The 25,603-nt window shown below is 34.2% G+C and overlaps 3 protein-coding genes across 3 annotated transcripts; all 3 read left to right on the forward strand.

The window, feature by feature from the left end:
* Positions 1-72: 72 nt before the first annotated feature.
* On the forward strand, positions 73-10,504 carry LOC143178330 (sodium/potassium-transporting ATPase subunit alpha). The gene is made up of 10 exons (XM_076376894.1): positions 73-549; positions 2,567-2,792; positions 3,768-4,080; positions 4,938-5,066; positions 5,182-5,588; positions 6,272-6,541; positions 7,507-7,821; positions 8,958-9,396; positions 9,511-9,799; positions 9,934-10,504. The coding sequence occupies exons 1-10, from the start codon at positions 290-292 to the stop codon at positions 10,502-10,504; spliced, it is 3,219 nt and encodes a 1,072-aa protein (XP_076233009.1). The 5' UTR covers positions 73-289.
* A 457-nt stretch (positions 10,505-10,961) lies between these two features.
* On the forward strand, positions 10,962-13,826 carry Cpap3-b (cuticular protein analogous to peritrophins 3-B). The gene is made up of 4 exons (XM_076375849.1): positions 10,962-11,102; positions 12,348-12,668; positions 13,120-13,516; positions 13,627-13,826. Exons 1-4 carry the CDS (start codon positions 11,066-11,068, stop codon positions 13,742-13,744), a joined length of 873 nt encoding a protein of 290 aa, XP_076231964.1. The 5' UTR covers positions 10,962-11,065; the 3' UTR covers positions 13,745-13,826.
* A 2,170-nt stretch (positions 13,827-15,996) lies between these two features.
* Positions 15,997-20,896, forward strand: LOC143177736 (protein obstructor-E). The gene is made up of 5 exons (XM_076375850.1): positions 15,997-16,042; positions 18,354-18,548; positions 19,735-19,919; positions 20,267-20,499; positions 20,577-20,896. The coding sequence occupies exons 1-5, from the start codon at positions 15,997-15,999 to the stop codon at positions 20,611-20,613; spliced, it is 696 nt and encodes a 231-aa protein (XP_076231965.1). The 3' UTR covers positions 20,614-20,896.
* The last annotated feature ends 4,707 nt before the right edge of the window (positions 20,897-25,603 follow it).

The following is a 25,603-nucleotide window of genomic DNA, read 5'->3' on the forward strand; positions in this document are numbered from 1 at the left end:
ATTGGCACAGTATGTATTCATTTTATTCGATAAAAAGCATCGATGATAACAAAACAAATTAACAAAGGCCAACAGCACCGAAGCACGAGACAGAAAGATACGCGCAGGTAGTGCTAACACGCGAAAGCGTGTCTGCTCGAGAAGTATTGTACGAAAGGTATAGAGAGGAGAGTGGATCGGCGACGGTCGATGCCGTTTTTCGTAGAGAATAATTACCTCGATGGCGACGCACGACATGATCTGCAGGGTAAGCGGCACTTGAAACGGTTTGCTGTGATCCCTTTCATAGATGAAGCTGAGCGGCTCCGATTCCGTCAGGCAAAATCGACAGACTCGTCTGGAACGAAGCGGCGCCGGCCTGTTCTCCATGTTTTCCTGCCTACCGTCCGTTCAGACACCCACGAAGACACGCACTCACGCGTCTCTCACGTCGTTCTGCCCCCCCAACACCTCTTCCGCGTCGTGTATCCGGGTTTTAGCGCACCGTGAAAACAATTGCGACAAGAATGTATCGCTCATTAATCAGAATTCTAAAAAACAACGCCGAGCGTCGGTAAGCGTCGCGTTACGGACGACGAACGAGCGGGACGAGGTACACACCGCTATGGCGCTATTATGGCGGTCCGAGAACTCGTTTCCTCTGCGTGGCGTCTCTCGAGTTTCGAGGATCGTTCAGCTTCGGCATTTGCACACCAGCGCTGCTGGTCTCTTCTTTCTCTTGGGACAGCTAAATTCTGCGTGGGTAAAGTAGGGTGATTCTTCCTGATGCGACTGTGGCGCCATCGGACATTATCAAGCGATTTTTTCTTTTTATAGAGTATAATGTAATTTTATTTGATGGGGACAGTTAGTTTGTCGTTACAGAAATAAATTTGATTGTGTTATACTCATTGATTTTGATTATTTATTTATATGCAAAGTAGTCGTAGACGTTATTTGAAAATTATTATTTAAATGGACAATAGATTATGTTCTTTTAGTCTTCTTTCTTGTAATAATTAATTAAAATTGATAATTATGTTTCTAATCATCTACTTAAGTTTTATATAAAATACAATTAATGGATTAGAAATAATAAAGCAATTTAGATTGGAATTTATTTTATAATTCTTATTCATTTTGTTCGTACCTATTATACATATATTTATGCATATAATATTTATGAAATTATAGTTATTTATAGAATATCATAGAATTATAATAGTTCTTCATAAAATACAAATTATCAAAATAGAGAAAATTAATTTTAGAATAAATGATTTTGTATTATTAGATCCTTTCGCGATGAGAGTGATTTAATGTGTACGCGGAATGAAAGGTTTAACGAATAAAATATTATTTTAATAAATAAAAACATTATTTGTAAATAATTAATATATTTTGTATAAAATTACAATTCATCAACAATAAATAATATTTAAATAAGTACCAGTAAAATTTTAATTTATTCTGTACATCATTTTCTTCAGTGTACTTTAATGAATAATTAAAGAAAAGATTATTTTATATTGAATAAAATTCAAAAATAAAGAATATTCTTCAATTATTCTCCTCCTTTCTTGTAATCCGATAAGGAAACCAATAAAGAATATATCTCCTCTTCAATTGAATCCCATCCTCCCAGATTTTTATAAAGAATTGTTTGCAGATAAATAATACCCTGAATAAATGCAAAGAACTTTTTTAATTAAATATTTATATCACTATAAATTGACAATCTATTTTAAACCAAGTTTATTTAAAGTGATTTTCTCAATTTTTGGCACTTCTAAAAATAATTTTTAATCGTGTTAAATTAATACTAGAATATTAGTTTGCATCAGACTTTAATATTTCTCAAATTAAAGAATTTGATCATGAATATAGTTTTCGGATAATATCACATTTATTACATTTAATGATTTTCTTTAAATTATGTCAGTATTTCAATTTATTAATGAATTGATTTTTCTTCGTATACTATACATGTTTGTATAAATGTGACCTAAAACAATCTTAACAGTTAATTTCTAATTTTATGAGTTCTGTGAAGGGTGGTATTACATATTTATTTCAGGTACATTCAAAACATCTCCTATTAATTTATTTGAAACAGCTTATTAAATAGAAAATTATTTTCAAATGATTTATTTGATCTTAACATAGAGCGAAGTTACAATTTCTACGTTAACATTAAAATAAAAGTCATAAAGTAGTTTCAGCAATGTATTATTTTAAACATTATTTTCTGTTTTGTATTCGAAATAAGTTTCCCCTAAGTTTGGTTCGCATTATTTATGAGCAATATAAATAAAATGATTTACGAATAAATATCATTGCAAAGCATTTAATACGAATACATCTGAAGTGTGATACATAATCCAGCTCGAAAATTCGTGCGACAGTATATCGACAGAATTTTACTATCGAATACGTATTTTGGTTATTTAATATTTTTATATGAAAGAACATATTTTTTCTGAAATTTCATTTACCAAAGGGATGTCATGAACAGATTGATAAGTTGCTTCCACGGCTGGAAAATATTTCAATGTTTCAGCAAGCAAAGGCGAAGGCACACCACTAGTAATCTAGAATCTCTACGTCGTGATATCGAAACAGACGTTCACGTCCAACCAGTGAACGATTTATTGCAAAGCTTAAGAACTGATGCAGTACGAGGTTTATCTACAACTGCTGCGCGTGATCGTTTAAACAAAAGTGGCCTGAATGCATTGACGCCGCCAAAAAAGACTTCCAGCAGTCTAAAGTTCTTGCGTCGATGCTTTGGAGGATTCTCTATGCTCATCTGGGTACATAATATAAACATACGAAATCTTTGCGAATTTTAATAAATGATATTTGTTAAACGTTTTATGCTATAGAAGAGTTCCAGGTACGTTCTATAAAATCGTCAGAACTTAAAAGCTTAAGAAACAAGATTGCAATATTCATTTAAGAATGAACAAATTAAATCGTTCATAACTTCTACTTCTTTCCTCTCTCTGTTTCTTTATCGAATTATAGAGTGTATTTATTAGATACTTAAATGGATATTCTACATTACATTACTGGCAAATTTTATTGCATCACTGAATAGTAATAAAAAATTGTCAAACTTTAAAATTTCACAAGTTTGTTAATATCCACTCAACTTTGATGCAACAAAAAGCGTATTATGTTTGAAGCTTCTATATTTTGATCTTTTCTTGGTTGGTCTTATTTAGTAATATTGGAGGGACGAAAACACTTGTTGTTGTTGAGGGGTAACAAAAACACTTGTTCTTATTAAACTTTTACCTCATCAAAACGAGCACTTTTTTTAGTAATCTCCAAACTATCAAAATGGTAACAAATAGTATACATAGATATAATGATTCTACACCTACTATTCACTTCTAACGTCTTTTCTACAAAAGAAAAAATAATTTAAAACATGCATATATCTGTGCAAAACTCTACGAAGTAAAGAATTTTTGACAACTTCAGTTGTAATTAAAAAAGGAAATTTTTTCTACCAATTGATCAGAGTATGTAATCAAGTTCTTTATAAACAGTTAACTTACAACCTATTAACAAAGTAATATTAATGTGACTAAAAAATATAGCTGTTTCCACATTTTTGGACTGTAGTACATGTCCGCACCTTTATCTCTCAAAGATGCACGTAAAAATGCACAGAAAGAAAATTCATTTGCTTTATAAAATGTTGAAATATAATAACAACCATATAATAAGACAATAATCCTGTAACATATCTATAAAATTATTAATCATTGTTTTTCTAGCTGGGTGCTCTGCTATGTTTCTGCAATTACATCCTCGAACACGAGACCCTCGGTGAGGCTTCCAACGAACATTTGGGGCTCGGTATCGTGCTGATTGCTTTGATCTTAATCACGGCCATGTTCAGTCATTATCAAGAATCGAAAAGTTCTCGTATTATGGAATCGTTTCAGCAGATGTTGCCACAAAAGACGAAAGTCCTGAGGGATAGCGAGAAGAAGGAACTTTGCGTGGCTGAATTGGTAGTTGGGGACATTGTCCTTTTGGAAACCGGTGACCGAGTACCCGCTGACATTAGGATCCTGGAATGTCAAGGTAAATTCGTATCGCTATAGTTGCAGCCGTAACTTTCTTATTTCTCAATAAAAAAGTCCCCGCCTTTCTCTTCGTTGGCGCTCGAGATGTCGCGTTTATTTTGCGTCTTGTAAGTACAATTTACAGTGTTAAAACATTCGAGTGATAGATTATGTAAATTAACTGAATTTAGAATAGAATTCTTCTGAATAATCACTGCAAGGACTTGCAATAATTGTATTTATTATATTATACTATATTTCTTATTCAATGCTAGCCCGTGAGCAGGTTAATATTAGGAAGTGTCAAAAGATGTCTATTATTATGTGTTTCACTGTTTGTCAGGTGTAGCAAAGATACATATATTAAATTTAACAAAATTTCATTTCATGTACGTGCAGTTTATTGTAAACGTCAATAAACACATTATAAATTTATAAAACTGTGGAAAATATAGAAAATTTGACAGTGGAGCAGACATAATATTATTTAATTATTAGGGACAGAAATATATTGAAGAAGTGAACTCATAAAGCTTTTGTAAACTTTTATTACTGATTTTAAATTGGCTGAAGAATACAACGAGCACGACGAAATATGAGTCCTAAATTTGTCTATAATTTTTAATTATTTATTTGTTATGCTCACTCCTGGTAACGAATTCGATTAGAGTCACATATATAAAAATTGACTAAGTATATTACATATTCTTACTCATTTAAATAATTAAAATTAGTAATGGAGTAAATTTTATTTCATTTTACGATTTCACTTACTATTTAATCTTATAGGGTAATTACAGTACGTAAGTTTGAAAGCTTAATAACCATATTTTATCCCTTTCAAATTAACTTACGGCACAATTACTATTAACCAAGGTCTCAAGGTCGATAACGCTTCAATAACTGGAGAATCGATTCCACTCCTGAGAACCGCCAACGTTCATCCAACGACTAGCATCATCGAAGCTAAGAATATGGTCTTTTTTTCCACTGACATAGTAGAAGGTAATCAACAACGCTGAAATGAATGCAGCCAGTTTCCTATCGTTTCCCAAGCATTTCCTACGATTTCTCAAGCTTTTCCTGCAACGTTTCTCAAAGTTTCGTTTACACACAACAGGAAGCGGGAAAGGAGTAGTAGTTGCTTGTGGCGATCAAACCGTGATGGGCCGAGTTGCTAAACTGACGTCTAAATTGATGCCGAGACCGACGCCGCTTTCCCGCGAAATAAATCGTTTCATGAAAATAATATCGTCCTGGGCGATTTTCCTTGGATTCCTCTTCTTCACTCTTTCCATCGCCATGGGTTACGACTGGATCGATTCGATCGTGTTTCTGATCGGTATTATAGTGGCGAACGTGCCAGAAGGCTTAATAGCAACGATGACGGTCAGCCTCACTCTAACGGCTAAGAGAATGGCAAGCAAAAATTGTCTGGTGAAACATCTCGAAGCTATTGAGACATTAGGATGCACTGCTGTTATTTGCAGCGACAAAACAGGAACGCTCACTCAGAACAAAATGACGGTAAACACGCTTTGTTATTGGCAGACGCTTTTCTTTAATTATTTTATTTGCGCGTGCAAATCTGGGATTTTTGGGATTTGTTAAATTCTTTTCACCCTATTCTCACGCTATTTTTGTGCAACAACATTTGTGAAGATACTGAGAGTTCCAATGGAGCTATTAAAATTTTCTTGGGAGTGTTAAAAATAGTGATGCAATTTTTATTTCACATTTAGAAAGGCGATCTGAGAGTAATAATATTCAGTGGTAGTATAACAGTTTTTATACACACAATTTATGTCTGTTTAGACATATTGATTAGTCGATTGTGGTAATTAGTCCGATTGGTTCTTGATAAGATTGATTAGATAGGAAGGTAGATAGTTACCAGTATTTGACCATTCCTTTCTGGATCATTTTTGTTGTATATTTTTAATTTGATACAAAAGAAAATATTTTGGATCAATTTTGGTAGAGTTAAAAACAGATACCTGCAAAATAGAGACACTTCTGTGTTATTTCATTAAAAGAAAATTTAGAGTGCCTCCTTTCATTTGGTAGTAATATCCTATTAATATTACACAGTATAATTAACAGTAAGTAGGTAATACCTAAGTGAAATACAAATTGGAGTAGTCTCGAAGAAAACAATTTGCAACCCTTTGGCTAGGACAACTTCGTAATCATAAAATTCACTGTCTTAGGTTCGACATATGTGGTACAACGGTGAACTACGCGAGGTGATGGCTTCCGATACGTGGAGAAAATATTTAAAAAATCCTGGATTTAATAATTTAGCCAAAGTTGCTAGTCTGTGTAATCGAGCCGAATGGGCGCCCCTAGATCAAGATGTGCCAGTGCCGCCCATTAGCAAAAGAAAAATTTTAGGAGATGCCTCTGACGCTGCTTTGCTAAAATGTATGGAGGTTCTTGTAAGAGGAGGTGTAGACGCCTATAGAAAAAATTGTAAGAAGGTATGGAAATACTTTCAACACTGTATCCAGGTCGAATTACAATCCCTAAGTATTAAATCATCTCGTAATTATTTTTAGTCACTGCTCCATCGAATTAATATTCGATAGAATGCTGCTTCCTATTTTACATTTTAATTCAAGAAAATAGAATGATTATATTCTATCATCATTTTCTACCTGTTAGATAATTGTTTAGGTTCTTATTAGAAACATTCTTATTTTCTTGAATTAAAATGTAAAATAGGAAGCAGTATTATTTATGGGATGACCTAATACATAAGGCGTTACAAACAAAGTGCATGATAGTCCCTTTAGCGGGCAACCAAACACTCAAAAGTGATGGAAAATGTTATATGAATATGTGTGCTATTTGATTTTCTTCTTAAGTTATATCGTATTCCAATTTTATTAGTTTGCACTCTAATAATGCATAACTACTAATGTATTTGAAATTAGATAGCCAAGGTGATCCTTTTCGACTTTGGGACGAGACAGATCAAGGAGTTATTAAGCACAGTTGTGCTATAAATATAACTCACTTTGTTATTAAGGATTATCGAAATACAAAAATGATTGTAATTCCAGAAAAATTTCAACTGGTGCACAACCTTCTCCATTTTTTAATACATTTCATTCATTTAAATGCATCGGACATGTTATTAAATATCCTGTACATATTCAACGAGTTCGCAACTTTTGGTAACATATCTGTCCGTTGCTGCAGCAGCTTGTATCTGCAAACATGTGACGAATAAGTTTCAGAATTTATAACTAGTAGTAATGCATTTGTTACCCTCAACTTGTACCTAAGTTCTTATTGCTTGGTGCTAACACATGCTAGCATCTAGGCTTATGAATCGAGCAGTTTTAAAGCCAGTATTTTCTTACTTAAAAAAACTTTCCAGTATCTAAACATGTTGACAAGTCCTCTAAAATAATATCTTTTATTCCTTTTTTCGGTTTAGGTATTTGAAATACCATTCAATTCCACGGATAAGTTTCAAGCTAACGTGCACTTGTGCGCTAGGAAGCATTTCGTGTCTTTTAAGGGAGCACCCGAAAAAGTATTGGAACGATGCTCCACAGTAGCGTTCGGTAACGAGACCAGAGAGCTGAATGATCAGATCAAGAATGCTTATACGGAATCTTGTTATATTCTTGCGAACAATGGCGAACGGGTACTCGGTTTTGCTGATCTTGATCTCCCTGTGGCTGCTTTCCCGCTTGGTTACGTCTTTAAGGAGGACCCTCCGAACTTTCCTCTCCGCAATTTGAGACTAGTAATTTTCTTCATATAAAAATAACGTAAAAATAACAGTGCAGTGACGTTCTTTTATATTCTTACGAATTTCTTGTGATTGGAAATACGAGAGGCCACTTTATTCCGAGTTCTCTATTTTTGAGACTTGCAAAAGAAACGTGTGAATAATTGATGAGCCGGAATTGTTAACTCATTTAAAAGTGGGCTATCATTTATAAACGTGAGCTAAGTGGAGAGAAGAAAAGTGTTACAAGGTGAATGTGGAGTAATTTTTCATTGAAAAATAAAGTGGAAACTTGAAATATGTTGTTTCTTCAAAGGACTTCGGTTTTCTAGTGAAATGACTTTAAAGTAATTAAATATATAGAGCTGCTCGTGTAATATTGCTAGATAAGTGACTTCAGAAGTTTCTTTGGTTTCAGTATGTGTTTTTTATTGGCAGACGAATTATTATATTTTTTATGTAAAAAATTTTAAAAAACTACGATTTATATTGTCAGATTCTGTAACAAATATGAAGCCTAGAACTATACAAAAGGAAATAAGTGGGTAAGTACAAGAAAAATAATGTAAATGCATAACATGTACAGGTACTTCAGTTTCAAAATTGTTTTGCTCTAAAACAAAACTATTTACGAAGCAAATTTGCTTTAACGTTTTACCTTCTTATTTTACGAAAGATTACTCTATGTCCATATGTAGCACTCTTCTTTCTATATTCATTTAACATATTAGTGTTTTATTCAATACACTGAATACATTATATATTCTTAAAAGGGTCTGTCGAGAAATTTGCTGATAACCGATAATATTAAGTTTAATAAATTTCTACATACATTAATAGAGTTAACTCTCGGTTAGTATATTTAAAAAATTACACAATTATAAATAATTTCAAATGACACCATCAAAACTTTTCAACAGATGTTACAAAAAGGAAGAAAATAACTATAAAATACTTAGAAAAGAGTTTTGTTTGTAATTAAGATTATTGTGTATACCCTGAAGAATCCTTGTTGAAACAGTTTGGACAATTCTCTTAGCCAGTAAAATAATGTAATCAGCAAACACAGTCGTGATTAGCATCATGATAAATCATCACGGAAATACGCTATAAATTCAGTTAAGTAAACACTATACAACCTGTATTGTTAGATCGGCTTGATCTCGATGATGGATCCCCCGAGGCCAACAGTACCAGACGCAGTGTACAAGTGTCGTTGCGCTGGAATCAAGGTGATCATGGTGACTGGTGATCACCCTGACACAGCGAAAGCGATCGCAAAATACGTCGGCATCATCACCGATGAGGATATTTTGGACAACGATAACAATGACAACACTGACACGAACGGGAGGGAACGTTCGATCGTGGTAACAGGGATGGAGCTACGAGACCTTCAATCGGGAGAACTCGATGGTATCATAAGAAAGTATCCTGAGATCGTGTTTGCGAGGACATCTCCTGTGCAAAAGCTTCAGATTGTTGAGAGTTGTCAACGACTGCACTTGATTACCGCGGTCACTGGCGATGGAGTTAATGATTCGCCAGCATTGAAGAAGGCTGACATTGGAATCGCTATGGGTATAGCAGGTACTCGCTATAGAATTTATTAACTATATCGATAATACTTATTTAATCCTGGTAAGATGCTTTCAAGAAATTTCTTAGTTATACTCGTTAATGTGGCTGCTCCATTAACATCAGGATCAGACGTAAGCAGAGAGGTTGCAGACATGATCTTACTAAACGATGACTTTGCCTCAATAATTACTGGGATCGAAGAAGGTCGAAGACTCTTTGACAACTTGAAGTCCAGTATCGCGTACACTTTGGCTAGTAACGTCCCAGAGATAACACCTTTCTTGGCGTTCATCGTTCTTGGGATTCCTCTACCTGTAGGCGTGATATGTGTATTGTGCATAGATCTTGGCACAGATATGTGGCCTGCTATTTCGTTGGCTTATGAGAAGTCTGAATCTGACATCATGTTCAGGTACCAGTTTGACGAGACTATTATTAATAAGATTATTTTAAGAACCTCAAATAACAAAGAAACAACGATGACACCAAGGGATCTGTATTTATATCGTTGATTCTGGAGGTCCTCATATACAAATTCTTTTTCAGAAAACCTCGAATACCTCACATGGATCATCTCGTAAGTCGTCGATTAATCTTCATGGCTTATGGACAGATTGGTATAATCGAAGCCTGTGCAGGTTTTTTCACATATTTCGTGGTAATGGCCGAACACGGTTTCCTACCTGACAGACTGCTAGATCTGCGATCTCTGTGGGACAGTATCGTCGTGAACGACTTGAAAGACAGTTTTGGCCAAGAATGGACGTACGAACAACGCAAGATTCTTGAATACACTTGTCACACCGCTTTCTTCGTCAGTATAGTGATCGTTCAAGCAGCCGACGTCATGATTTGTAAAACTCGTCGGAACTCTCTTTTCCAGCAGGGCATGAATAATTGGGTCCTTAATATCGGCATACTTGTTGAGATAGCGGTGGCCTGCATAGTCTGCTACGCGCCGTACATGGATGAAATCCTCAGAACTTACCCACTGAAATTCGAGTGGTGGCTACCAGGTGTTCCATATGCTGTGATCATTTTGGTCTATGATGAACTCAGGAAGCTGTGGATAAGGAAAAATCCTGGAGGATGGTGGGAGCGAGAGACTTGTTATTAAAGTCCCTTAAAGTTAGAATCTGAAGAACTACATAGTGCAGAAGTAGGCTTCTATTATAGAACGTTCAGCAGTGATCCTTGAAGACAATTGCACAATGACTGCTACTCTGTGAAATTGCAAGAACAAGTCTTTACATTTTGAAGTAAACTGCTATCACAACGCCAAGAAGAGAAAATATGAGGGAAGCAGAGTGCATTGAATAAGTGCAATTCTGTCTGCTGACGAAACATCTCAACGTGCTCAATGTTTTGCACCTAAAAATGCTTGAAACGTCGACTATCGTGCACGATGTACAGTTAACTCGATGCATCCTTAACGAAGCGTTCGTTGGATACGAGTATGCAGAAGAGCAATGGTTCTCCTTTAGTTCTACGTGGTCGTCGAGTGTTGTAACCTCGTCGATGGAAAAGTGGGGAGTGCATATAAGGCCCTGGAACCCTCTCGATGAGGCCCAGTAGTCTCTAGTCATCAATTCCTTCACGTTCGGAGAACCGTGACTCGATTCTGAAAAGATAACGAAAAGACCTTACTTTCTTTTTATTATTCCTATCCTCCGTCAGGATGAAGACGGAGGTATTTTGTCTGCTGTTCTGTCTCGGTGAGTACGTTCCCTATCTCACCAGAATTACTGATTATACGATCGATTTGACGCTTACAGTTATATATATATATTCAAAATATATTGCACAAAACACACGTTTTAATGACAAGTGAAAGTAAAGTGACTTCGTGGAAACTTCTTTACGACGATTGAGAATATTTTAAATGATATAAGAATGAGAGTAAATGACAAAATGACCTTGAGACGGGGTGTTGCTTTACTTCTAATGTTTCAATTGTTGACTTAGTCTCAATAACTTGAGAAATATTATTGTTCTTCTGGTGTTTCATTTTATAAACTCTTTTATTAACTTCTATTTTTATTTTATTAAACTATGTAGTTCATTATTTAGAATTCGCATGATCACTCATAGTTTGGTTGATGCAGTCTATAAAGACATGCGAACCGTATCTGATCACGAAAGAAATTGCGCCATCGTTTGTTATTGAGAAATCAGTTCTGCTTACGCTTCTATAGAAAGTTTCATTTCTCCGGACCACGTGCTGACTCACAATATGAACAACAGCTTAGAAAGAAAATCATCGTTAGGAACTTCTCAACTGACCATTGAAACTAGATCACTTTCCAATTACAAAAATATTTAATTCTTCGTAATAAACAGCTTCTTCGCTTTCAGAAATCTCTCCAAATTTCTTTGCACCGACTTTGAACCATGTTACCCATTTTAGTTACTTAAAAACAGTAGATTTGGTCCGCTTAGGGCGACATAGCTCTATGGCGATTTATAGATCTATCTCTGATCCTCAAAAATGAAGTCGAGATCTATATAGAGCGTTGGAAAGTTAACAGGTTTGAACGATTAAGCGACATTTAAGTTCTGGCCGAGCAGACACACCGGAGTCGAGCACTTTCTCACTTTCTTCCGCTCGCGAGGTCGACCGGCGTTTTATTCAGGGACGCAAGACGTCGCGGCGCCTTGGAAATACCCCAACCAGTTGACCCTCTCCTGCCATTCACCGTTTTTATTCCTCCTGTTTCCACTCGTTTTTTCAATCCATTTGTCATTCTCGGCGAACACATCCGCATTGCAGAACCACACCTTCCTCCGAGACAAAAAGACCGATAAGCAAAGTTCACTTTCGAACACGTATTTTCGTGGCAAGAGATCGTGTTGACGAAATTTTTGCTACCAAGGAAAAAAGACGATAATTCACCGTGGAATGATGAATGACGATAACGATGTTCCGAACGTCATGTCGTACTAATTCGGTTATTTCTTAGGCGCTGTCACCGCCTTAACGAGGAAACAAGAGGCAGCCGAGCAGAATCGTCGGAAAGCAGCTTTGCCAGCGTTGCAGAAAAAGCAGCAGGTCGCGTCCGTGGAGCAGGAGTACGAGGACGAAGAGGAACTTTCAGACCAGTGTCCCGAACCCAATGGTTACTTCCCTGACGCGGAACAGTGTGACAAATATTACGACTGTCGCGATGGCAAAATCACTGAGAAGCTGTGCCCCGATGGTCTTGTCTTCAATGACTTCAGTCCTCAACACGAAAAGTGTGACCTGCCGTTTGGCATCGACTGCTCGAAGAGGCCCAAGCTACGTAAGCACAGAGATCCTTTATTTTTTACAGTCTTTTATTATAGTATTTTTTTGAGAACTTCTTTTCTTCAGTCTTACCTTTAATAAAACGAAACTAGTGAGTATGCTGAAGTTGGTTTCAGAGAGATGTCTACTATTCTTTAAAAGTTTGTTGTTTGCACTGAATTGTTAGTACCTATATAACAAGTAAATATTGTACCCATTATTGCAGCTATATTTAGACAAGAGGAACATAAATATTATAGTTATTTGTGATAAGCTTATAACTCTGTACAAGCAAAGAGCTTACACGGATTAAGACAATTATTTGAAGCTTAGAGTCATGAAGCTTAGATTTATATTTGTGTGTAACTAAAGCTAAGAATAGAAAAAAGAAGAAATGAAGGTGTTAGTATAAAAAATACTGTTTTAATTTTAATTTTAATTTTAATTTTATCATGATCGGATTGCAGAGAAGCCACAACCGTCAGCACATTGTCCAAGAATGCACGGCTACTTCGCTCACGAGAATCCTCAAATATGCAACACATTCTACTACTGCGTGGAAGGAAAGTTCAATATGATCACCTGTCCAGATGGATTAGTCTTTTCTGAGAAGACTGGTATTTGCAATTGGCCTGACGAGGCACAGAAGAAGGGTTGTGGCTCTAGGGAGCTTTTCAACTTCACTTGTCCAAAGGTTGACGAATCTATTGCTGCTACGCACCCTCGGTACCCTGACACTGAAGATTGTCAGTACTTCTACGTTTGTGTGAACGGCGAAATACCCAGGAGAAGTGGATGCAAATTGGGACAAGCCTTCGATGAACGCACTGGCAAGTGTGACTGGGCCAGGAAGATACCTGAATGGTAAGCTGCGTGCACTATTAATGAAGAATAAAATTTTATTATGTCTAACAGGAGATGCTACATTTCTGTATTAATTTGTGATCATGCAAACGTGAATTCTGAAATTTTAGCAAAGACTGGTACAAAGGACAACTAACTGACGAGGAATTGGACGCCTTGGAGAATCCTCCGCCGAAACCGAAGCCCACTGGAGGGCAAAGCAGAAGGAAAAACACCAAACAGACATAGATTTAAGGCTAAATTCATGTGTAGACATTAATATTCATTGACACATTAAATACCATCCGAAAAATAAAATTTTTTAATACGATCACAATTTTCTTATAGCTAGAAAATTATTCCGTTTTCAGAGCTTGAAACCAGAAAAGACCAATGATACTACAACTTGATAAGATACAGGTAGAGACGTAATCGCAATGACTGTGCGATGGTGTCGATAAACTTAAGTGAAAGTTTTTGGTCTGGGTTAGGTTAATGATCTTCGATAATGCAAATATATGTATATGGAAATTAAAATAGGAAATACTACAAAATTGTTATACAAATTTTCGCAAATTTGCTAAGTGATATATTAATTTCGTAAAACTGTGTCTCGTAGAGTGTGTGTTTCCTATATTTTATTTCACTATTTAACAAAATATCTCGATTGACTGTTTTTTCTCAGTTTCACTTGTTTTCTGTTCTTAACACTGACACAAATATTCTTCGTTTGATAATTGAATAGTGGATTCGCATTGCCTGCGAAATTCTCGCGAACAGTGAAAGTGATCGAAGCCTGAAAGTTCCTCACATTTCACGGGAAACGCTTCCGAAATCTACTTGATCTAACACAGTGGGTCAGGCGTGTGATGCTTTCAAGATAATAAATTCAATTTAGTCCCGCTTTCGTAATTATCGACTCGGAGCAATTTTATATAACAACAATGAAAGTCTTATCAAAAAACACACGTTTCGTAATTATTTCGATGCTGATCTAACGCGAAAATAATCTCCCATTGTGAGTTGCATGAGTAGATATCAGATTTAAATTAACAATTATGGTCGTAACAGATAATAATCTGAAACTTGCATTATCCAACTGAAATGAACTTTAAAGAATGCAATTTATAAGGAAACTGTCTGTTTCTATTTATTTTTTATTTTTACTTATAAATTAATATAAATTGTAATTTGTGATACAATTTCCGAAGTTTGTATATATTTTATATATTTTCAGTTGTATTAAAATTGATATTTTTAGCACGCGAGAAACATAATTTTATATTTTAAATGTTAAAAAGTTTTTCATGGTAATGTAGGTATTAAATTCTTTACTAGTTGAAATTATAAATATATAAAAACTTAGGTATTAAACATTTAAAAAGAATGTGGGTATTAAATTCTTAAAAAAATTTAGGTATGAAAATATTTTGAAAATAAATACGAATAAATACGAAACAAATAAAGAACCTACTATTAGTACTTAATATTAGAAACTCCAATACTACATTTTATAAAGTACTGTAAATAGCATATTTACAGGGCGTATGTAGTATGTAGACTTTTGATAAATAAAAATTTTTTTCCATTTAAATTTATTTTACATCCCGTTAATTAGTCTATATAATAAGTAACTTAGTCACCATAGATAGCAATTAATTTACTATATTGTCAACAAGCCTAAAACAAAATAAAAATAAATATTGTTTCTCTGAATACGGTGAATTTTTCAACAAACCTTTTACCAAGGGTAAACTCTAATTAATATTAGAGCAGAGAAAAGTTTAAAACAAAAAATTGCAAAAATGAAATATGCGAATAAGCAAATACCATAAAAGTAATATTTTAATTATTTGAATATTTCATAATCTATTTATTCTTCCGAAATCATACTTATTTGCACTTGAAATATTTATTTTAAAATAAAATTCATCAATTTCCATTAAAACATGCAATTGACGTATTATTTCCTTAAGTACGTACTGCACAAAAAACATTTTATTTACGATATTCTGTATCAGCTGAGGATCACTCAATTTAAATTTCGAAACGTTCAAGGATTGTGACAATCGTTTACGGGGAATCGCGGTACATAATTTGAATTTTTCTGTAAAGAACAGCGAAGGACGTCGAAGTGAGAGTGCACCGCGAAGAAGAGGAGGAAGATGAAGAATCGTCGAACCGCGGCGGGAAGAGGGACAGATGGGTAAAAGCGCGTGGCACCTTCGATCAATCTTGATTCTAGACGGTTATCCATCGATGAAAACCTGGCGAAAGTGGGGAAGAAATATCGGACGTAGTGGGGACCAATGGGGTATACCCTGTGGTGAGGTGCTGTCGAGCTGCAGTGTTTCGCGACGGAGACACCATTTCAAAAGGAGGACCAAAAAATCGAAATTACTGTCCGATTGTATCTCCTAGTGTTCAGTGACCAAGAGTAATCCCTATCGGATTGCGTGATTCACTTCCATCTGATAAAGACTAGACACCAGGAGACAAAGATGATCGCGTCCCTTGTTATCCTTTTGGCTGCGTTGGCCGTCACGCGTAAGTTTGCTAGCCACGAAAATTTGGAACTGAATATTTCATTATAATAAACTGTATTTATGATTAACCTTGTATGATATGGATCATCGTATTTTAATTGCATGGATCTGTTATAATTGGATATAATAACCACTAACAGTGAGTAAGGGCTGAAAATTACAAACGATTAATTAAAACGTTAAACGGAAGTTTCATACTTCCCATTTTATTAATTATGAAATACGAAACAGCCGTGCCGTTTAATTTCAAATTTGAAAATATCCTCACTCCTCGGTCAGAATTTCTTTCTCCCAACATTTGTACATGAATAAGTTGTTACTCAATAGACAAAGTAAACGTACATTCGCGTGCACAGAATTTTTCCCGTTTGTACTTCACTTTTTCGTCCGACAGCAAAAACGGCGCATGCTAATTACCGAGAGGAAAAAGAACGGTTTCACTGGAACAGACCTCGGGGACTTTCTCTCGATTCCTTGGCACGGTCTGCCACGGCTTCTGAAACACGCCAGAATTTCCGGTATCGTAATCGTCGCGTAGAACCGGTAAAATTTCATAACTATTCGAATATCTGAAACTGGCAGTCCATCCCGCTGTGAAAAATCGCTCGTCTATTTCTCTGGCGCATTCCGAAGGTGCTCATTTCCTCGGGAGAGTGCATAAGAGGCTGTCGGGAGCTAAACTTTCTAAAGCGTAAATGTCAGATCTACTGGGCCCAGGAGGTTGCATAAGTACCTCTGTCGCGGTTATCGTCTGTCCATAACGCATTCAGCTCGGATAAATTACATAAAGGGAGCAAAACAATGCTGATCAGCGGAGGATTTCAGAAGTAGGTGGAGAAGTTGGGCGGGTTCGACCACCTCGCGACTTTGCTATCGCGCCACGCGCCAATAACTGCTTTATATGCCTCTCGAAGCCGCTGCATTGATTTCCGGTATCTTACAAAGTAAACGCCGCGTGTAACGCGGAGAAATTTCTGGGATTCGTTTCACATTTTTCTTCCTTTCGGTATTTCGTCGAGTATTGTTGAGAGAAATAAATATCGTGCCGGAGAAACTTTTAACAAAGCTATGTGACGTTTGAGAAAGAAGAATTTTAAATAGGATTTTAGAAGTGGAGGAACTTCTTTTTATTTGAGGTTTAATGTTGTATCAGGTATTTCAATTAAATTTAAACTTCTATTCTTAGTGGATGAGTTAGCTTGTGGTCGAATTATAATTTTTTCAATAACTATGCGGATGGGGATAGTTTCTATTTGGATTAAATATACGAGTAAGAGAAATTTATCTTGGTAATTATTCTAGATGAATATATATCTAAAGAGGTTTGAATAATACTTAATTTTGGTTTCTGGAACCTTTTTTATTTGGAATAGTGGAGAAATTGGGATTAATAAAGGATACGTGTATTTAAGATTTCTGTGAAATATTCAACTAAAAAGAGTATTCGAAAACTTATGTTAGGTAATAATCATTTCGAAATCATTTGAATACTGGTTCTAATTGTAAATTGTGAATATAAGTAGAATAATATCTCAGAAGTAAGGCATGAAATAACTTGTATATTTTGTGACGATGAAATCTATTGCAATTATGCTATTAAAACTATTTATTTTTTATATCCTGTGTTTTTCAAAAATATATTACTTAAACTCATTAAAATTTTATGTTCTAAAGTTTCCAGTAATCTATTGCTACTTCTACGATTATGCAAAGTGTTATTTAGAAAGTTTGAAAAAATAAACAAATGTTTTACACTTTCAGCGAATTATAATTAGAAGTGAAATAATTTACTCTCTATTCATCATTTGAAATTTATATTTCACCAACGTATTTTTATGAATTAGTTTATTATACAGGATGTTCCAGTTCTGATTACCTATGATCCACAACGCGTTTTCTCCAGGGTTATCAAACATAGAAATAAAATCTTCCTTTCTAAATTAAATCTTACTAAATCTAAGTATTATATATAAATCCTAGTAACTCCTATTTTACTAGGAGTTTAATAACAAACAGAATGCACAATAGCAAGATAAACAAATATTGCATCTCTACCTTTAAAAGTTTCAGGGTAAAGTTATACTATTAAAAGTGATACTCTAAAAAATATGATAGTCCACACAAATATTTAACAACTATTATTTTTCGTGTAAATGTGGATTTCCTTGCCTTGTGGATAATATCAAAATGTAATTTTACCTCTTCGTGGAAATTGAGATTATAAATTTGTAAAAAAATTGGTCATTACATAAAAACAATAAATTTGCAAATTAGTTCGAAAAAATAAATTTGATCTAACATGACCATTACAGAGGGTGCGTTCAATTGCCCGAATAAGGACGGTCAGTATGAGGACCCAAAACAGTGTGACAAATATTACGAATGTGTCGATGGGTCTGCCACGGAGAAACTTTGCCCAGATGGACTCGTTTTCGATCCTCTGAATCGCAAAGTTAATAAATGCGACCACGTTTTTAATGTGGACTGCGGGGAACGTCTCGAACTACGTAAGATTATCATTATCTTTGTTTTTCTATAATTTTAAGATTCATATTTAAGATTCAAACAAACATTTTTGTTTTTTTTTTTCAACTGATATAGAAGATCCCAGGTAGAATGTCTGTGAAATATTACCTGTTCATTTAAGTAAATAATATTTAAAATCCAGTGTTTCCTTGTTATGAATTTCTTGATATATTTAACTTGTAGTTATTTAAAACAAATGTGTACCTATTTTCAATTTTGTTGTGTATTTTTACATATTTATATTAATACTTATTTTTAACGACAGACAAGCAAGTACCTTAGAAGAGCTAATTTCGGAATAAGTATTACTTGGAAACAGATATTTATATGAAATTTAAGAAAGTAGTATTAGTACCTAAATTTTGGGACTATTTTAGCACAATAATATATTTAGGTAACACTATTGTACTATATTTACACTAAATTAGATAATTTCTATAATTTTGCTATATTCTTATAGTATTGTAGTAATTCCTGTTTCAATTTATGTAGTTTCTGTTAAATATTTTTAAAATACTATTTCTTTGGATACTACCAAATGAAAAGATCAGAATCACTTATAAATATGCATTAAAAGCATATTCCAACACGATTAAAAAAATAAACATTATGTATTGTATCTCTCAAATTTGGTTGTTCAAGGAGGAAATTCATGTTTCCCTTAATTTACACAATAACTCCAATTGTTATACTATGTGTAAATGTAAAATACATATGCAACACTTCCTTACGAGTAAATTATGTTCACTGCATACTATATGGCTTAAAATTATTTACAGCAAATGAGCTTTGATTTCCTATACTTAACCAATCTGACAAAATGAGCTATTATTACATCACTTAATCCTAAAAACAGTCCCTCCCTATAAGCTCATTCTTAGCATATTATTATTCCTATCAAATCCATTTCAAATCTCCTCCACCACAGTTCTACGCAAAAGTATCAAACTATAATCCTTGAGAAATTTCTCGTTTTCCACGCTTCCAGCAAGAAACGCTTGTATCAAATGTTAGAAACATACTCCCCAGAATAGAACCGAGATTCGCCAGTTTGACACGATACAAGTGTCATTGTCTTTTGCGGTTAATGTCCTTGACATAAAACGCCAGAGCGGCGATCGACAGCGAAAGTGGTTCCAATTCCCCTCACATTTTTCCTGCCCGCAGAGCCACCGCAACCGACGAAGAAATGCCCACGAAGGAATGGCTTCTTCGCCCATCCAGAACCATCCGTCTGCAACGTCTTCTACAACTGCATAGACGGCGAGGCCATTGAGATCACGTGCACCACGGGCCTGCACTTCGACGAGTACAGTGGAACCTGTGTCTGGCCAGACAGCGCTGGTCGCGAGGTAAACCTCACCTAACACACGCGCATATTATTATTATCATCACTCGATCTCCCAATTACGCAATGCGTATCGCAGCTAGCTGATGTTAATTCCGGATCATTGTCACTCGATTGAGACGCTTTCCGCGCCAATGGATTGTAATCGCAACAATTAGACCCCGTCAAATAATTGATCGATCGTCCGGCTGGTAATTATTAGTTTGCAAATTGACTAATTAACACTGCCGGCGATTACGCGGAATTAGATGTCGAGAATCGTGAACGTGGAAGGTATAATGATAGCCTGTTAGGCGTGAGTCTCGTGTTGGAGACTGAAAGACAAACTGTTTTGCGATTTGGTTCGTTTAGGGATGTGGAGTGGTGGATAAGAAGTTGAAAGATGGATTTGAGTGCCCGAAGGAGAGCCAGGTTGACACTAGAGGAATGGTTGTGGATCATCCGAAATTCGCTCATCCAGAGGACTGTCAGAAATTCTATGTCTGTCTTAATGGCGTGACTCCGCGTGAACAGGGCTGCAGCGATGGTACTGTTTATAACGAGGAGCAGCAGAGATGCGACGCCCCAGAGAATGTTCCCGGCTGGTACGAATTGATGTTGCTTGTTTTTTGGTTACAGATTGGGAGGAAAATTCGTTTAAAATAATTTGTATTTGTTACAGTGAGGATTGGTATAAAGACGACGATAAGAAGCCATAAATGATCACTGATATTCATATGTCCCGCATCGGGATCCTGATATCATCTTGAAATCATATCATCCTCGTTTAGTGTGTAATTGTGTGTGTTAAGTATTTGAATGCTCGTAAATAATAAATTCTATTTTATTTTAAATGGAAATTTTGCTTTGATTTCTGACCTGGTAAAATGAATCACTTATTCTTAGTGGGTATTATGTCCTTGGAGACTCTATTTTGCAATTTTTGAAAATTCTAGCTGTTGTTATTTATAATTGTATTAGTTTAATTGTTGCCCTCAATATTTCTTGTCCAGTCGAACATTCTATTTTTAATTTTATGTTATGTAGCCAATTATTTGTTATAGAATCTATAAAATAAGTTTTTTTGTTTTTGTTTCAATGCAATTGCTCTGCTCTTATGAGCTGAAATTATAATATATTATTTCAAAATACATTGCTACTGATGACTGGTGACCCCACTTTCCACGCACGACAATATGTATCATATTTCCTCTTTCCGTTATAAAATCTAACAAAATAGATGAGCAGATAAATAAACAGAGCAACGCCTCATAAACAATTATTTTTGTATTAAAAAATTCAATTCTTTTAATATTATTAATGCATGGATAGATAATCCTGTGTTACAGTAACGATATAAATATGAAAATATAGAATGTCTTCTACATCTTTTTCGCGATCAGCCAAGCGAATCTACAGAAACTTTCTCCTCACCGTTTTGCTATTTTTTGTTCTACAATTCACCGAACAGGACAACTTTCGTCTTAATGCACTTTTTCCACGCACGTCAGATAATAGTTTATTTTCTACTCGTAATAGCTGGTTCTAGTCTATGCACATACTACTTTTTACTTTTTGTCACACGGCAAGGCTACATTTACTATGTATAAAAGTATATGATGCAATCTTGCACTGTGAATTGTCTTTTTGTGAAAAACGACATGAAATGTACATTCGTGTCAGTTTAACTTGTCTTTTGCATTACATTAAATTATAACATTATTACGTTCAAACGTGTTCAAAATGTTACAGACATAATCACGTTAACATAATCCTTTTAAACTTTATATACTTTTGTTTAGTTTTTTATTCTTATCCACATAAAGTTCAAACTATTCTTTTTTTAAATTCTGATTCTTATAATCATATTAACTGTTTGTGTAGTAGCTGTTAAGAGTTTATTAATTTATCTATTTATTAATTGAAATATTATATCAGTTTACAAAATCAGTGTATGATCTTTTACAATATTTAAAAGTATGCCCACTAAATTACATGGCAAGCTATTCTTTATTATGGCAATTTATTCATAACTCAAAAAATTTAGAGAGTTCTTATACGTATTCATATTTGTTTCTTCTGTATGAAGTGTTGAATACTATGTTCCTAAATTTAATCTAATACGAATATGTTCTTATTTTAATCCTGTTTCAAATGTACGGTATCAAGCTTTCTATGATTCAATTTAAAATTAGAATTTTGTGAATGTAATTCACAACTACTTTACTGTAGGTTGGTAAACGAGAATTTGCATCGACTTCCAACGTTAGCCACTAGAGGAGTTGAAATCGATGATCATTTGTATTGATAGTTCCATTGCAGACAATCGAGGCAAAATATACAATATGTAAAATGGACATTATATTGTCCGTTTCAGTCCCTCGGTTTTGAAGTTTATGAATCTCATCATTTTTCTCAGGAGGTCATACATAATTTTGCAAAATAGAAGCAAGAAGCATGAATTTACCAAAAGATATATATTTATAGAATATATATTATTATATAGCTGTCGAAGATTTAAAATGGCTCTACGCTAATTTGCAAACGATTCCAGAAAGAAAGAAATTTGTCTAGTGATTTAATGTCTACAAATTGAATAATTTCTAAAACATGTTGTGGGCAATAAATAAGATAACAAAATGTAGTCTTGGATAATATTGTGTATAATACAAAGTACCATAAATCTCAGAAATTCTAAAGACTAATATTAAGTTTAAAAATTAGGTAACAATGAAAAGCAATCAAAAAATGCCTAAAGTGCACGTCGAATATGTCTGACTAGACTTATTCTACAATCTCATTCTACTAATAGCGCTGCGTCTAACCTGATTGATACCAGCAGTAGAATAAGGCTCTCTACGTCAGACACGCTACGTCTGCATTTCATGCATACCTTTAGCAATTAATAGCTTAGAAAAGAAACTTCAAACGCAATTTTGCCATTCTTCATGTTTGCTTTATTTTGGCATGTAAAATTATTTGCAAAAATTCCTAATTCTTATTGTCGAACACTCCATCCAGAATTAACTACTTTAAATTGAACAATAAGTGTATTGAATGACAAAAGTACTTTTTATATCCAATCTTTACTAAATTATTACTATTAAACACAGTGAAGATTTATTCTTCTAGAATTGTCCTGAATCCGTTTAAATTCACTTCAATGTTTTGAATACTAATAGATTTTATTTAATTTTCAAATGTCAAAGCTTTCTGAAAGTTCATTATTTTTCTACTGTAAATATGTCAGTAACCAGTTGTAAGATAATAACGAGTAAGGATATTATTTCATTAATTCTTTGAACTGTAGATATAGTATTTGTTGATTCTGTTGACTATATCCATATATTACTAAAGCTACACTATTATGTACACGGTATATCAATTTTGCTACTCTGTGACGATGTAAATAAATATAGTAGTAGTAAATAAAATTAAATAGTAAATAAATAGTAAATAAAATTAACTAGTAAATTAAAAGAAAACTTTAAATAAAAAATTAAAAACTTTAAACAAAATTAAATAGTAAATAAAATTAATATGCGCTTTAAAAGTAATATTAAGGTTTAATATGTAAATTGTTGTTGCTTTAGTATTATGTCGAACAACTCGCTACATTCATTTCTTACATCTTTTTACCATCTTTCTTCACAAATGTTAATACAGCTGTTCTCTCGCAATCGAATTGATATTCTTACTTAGGAATAGTGAGAGTACCATTAATCTCACCCTTTACTTCGCAAAAAGACTCATCAATAACCGTATGCAATATTCATTGTACGTTGGCGGCCTCAATTACTTCTTCGGTTCTTTTTCGAAGTATTTGTATGGTACAATGTAATCGATCATGCAGGATTCTAATATTTCTTTTGTAGATCAAGCAATTCTTTAGAAATTTCGCTATTAAACCATGTTTCATGTTGAACCCAAATTCAATTTGCCAATCAAGTATTTCCACTAATTGTGTCATTTACTTAGGGTAATTTCGAATGAGATGACTCATTTTTTAATAGTGTGCAAATACAGTTATTATTGCAAATACGAAAATATATTTCGGAAGGACAATACGTGTAGAATTGTAGTGTGCATGTACAAATAAAAAATAATCTTTAGTTTAAGGGAAAAAAAAGTTACAATATACGTAAAATATTCTATTATTTAATAGAGTTTATTGCATAATGATATCAACAATATCTGAACGTTGTATCTATGCACTGCATTCGGATGAAGCCATTCCTTTTTCTTAAAACATTAGTAAATTAAAAATAACAGAACATGCAAACAATTTTTGAAAATAGTCAATTATTCTATTATTAAACAAACAAAAGGAACAATTATTACGACTTGTAATCCATATTAACCAAGAATCATCTCATCCACAAGATCATCTTCCCCAGAGTTATCCTATATCCAAAACTTTTTACTTATTTACCAATATTTACTTCCAAGACATGGCTGACATGGTGGTGATGGTTGAGCATGACCGCTCCCTAATCCATCACAATAGAGATAGCACGTTTCTTGTAATGTTATTCTAACTATTATTTGCTAAACGAACGCCTAACTCCTCAACAAAAAGAAATGCCTCTTTCATCACCTCTCCTCTTTAATTAACCAGCAGTTCTGAATCATCCCATATAGTTCCCGTTTTCCTGCGGTTTGTGAACAGTTAGAGATACTTGTAATAATCGCAAGTAGAATGTGGAGACGGGTATGACCAATCTAAACTTTCCGAACCGTCTCCTGATTACACTGTGTGTTTGTGTGTAATTGCAGCATTCATTTATACGCGATTCAATCTAACCTGAAATTTCTTGCCCGTAGCGAGGTTCGGTTGAATCTGTCCTGATTGTAAGAGTACCTTAAAGTACTGTGTACATCGAAAGGGGAGCAGAAACTCTCTGCTCCGCTAGGGTTAAAGTCTAATCGCAATCAAGACGCGCGCCGGAAACCCGTAAATACGCTACCCATCCTTGATTAGTTACAGAAATTGTTACGGAAGGTATTTTCGACTGGACTGGCCCAAAACAATATGTATAAATTACGACTTTCGTTTATGCATGACACCTGAAAGTGCTTTGAATGAAATCGATAGGGAAATTATTAAGAAAATAAGTATCTAAGGTATCGATAGTGAAATTATTAAGAAAATAAGTATTTAAGGTATCGATAGTGAAATTATTAAGAAAATAAGTATCTAAGGTAATTGAAGCGTTCTCGTGGGAAGTAGCGTAAATGCTAAAATTAAAAAATTCTTCTTCTTGGAAAAGAATGACACTACATGCCACATAGAATATATTTTAATAAAATATACAATTTTTCTGTTCTGGCACTTATGCTACTTCCCACAAGAATGTTTGAATTATTTATTAACTGTAATCTGTTTTTTAAGAGTATAAAGTATAATGTAATTATACTAGAAGCTTGAATTATTAATACATACTTTTTCTAATATTTGTTATATTGATCACTTGGATAGAGACACGTATACGATAATAATTACTAGTAATTTTAGCATTAGAAAAGTGAACTCTAATTATAAATTTTATCAGTTTTATTATGTGTGCTTCTGTCCAAGAAAGGCAGAGAAATTAACTACTTTTACTATTAGTGGTATCTCCTGTTACTGTTATTGGAAAAGTGAATTTTAGCATTGTAACAAAATAACGAAATTCCTTTTTGATCGGGAACTTTGAGAGGGTACTGTAC

The sequence above is a fragment of the Calliopsis andreniformis genome, chromosome 4 (assembly GCF_051401765.1).
Source record: "Calliopsis andreniformis isolate RMS-2024a chromosome 4, iyCalAndr_principal, whole genome shotgun sequence".
Taxonomy (NCBI): domain Eukaryota; kingdom Metazoa; phylum Arthropoda; class Insecta; order Hymenoptera; family Andrenidae; genus Calliopsis; species Calliopsis andreniformis.

Coding starts and splice junctions, on each gene's coding strand:
- LOC143178330 (XM_076376894.1), top strand. CDS start 290: ATGAAGCTGAGCGGCTCCGATTCCGTCAGGCAAAATCGACAGACTCGT. Junction 2,793..3,767: donor GATTCTCTATGCTCATCTGG/GTACATAATATA, acceptor TTGTTTTTCTAG/CTGGGTGCTCTGCTATGTTT. Junction 4,081..4,937: donor TAGGATCCTGGAATGTCAAG/GTAAATTCGTAT, acceptor CTATTAACCAAG/GTCTCAAGGTCGATAACGCT.
- Cpap3-b (XM_076375849.1), top strand. CDS start 11,066: ATGAAGACGGAGGTATTTTGTCTGCTGTTCTGTCTCG. Junction 11,103..12,347: donor TTGTCTGCTGTTCTGTCTCG/GTGAGTACGTTC, acceptor GTTATTTCTTAG/GCGCTGTCACCGCCTTAACG. Junction 12,669..13,119: donor CTCGAAGAGGCCCAAGCTAC/GTAAGCACAGAG, acceptor ATCGGATTGCAG/AGAAGCCACAACCGTCAGCA.
- LOC143177736 (XM_076375850.1), top strand. CDS start 15,997: ATGATCGCGTCCCTTGTTATCCTTTTGGCTGCGTTGGCCGTCACGC. Junction 16,043..18,353: donor GGCTGCGTTGGCCGTCACGC/GTAAGTTTGCTA, acceptor TGACCATTACAG/AGGGTGCGTTCAATTGCCCG. Junction 19,920..20,266: donor CAGACAGCGCTGGTCGCGAG/GTAAACCTCACC, acceptor TGGTTCGTTTAG/GGATGTGGAGTGGTGGATAA.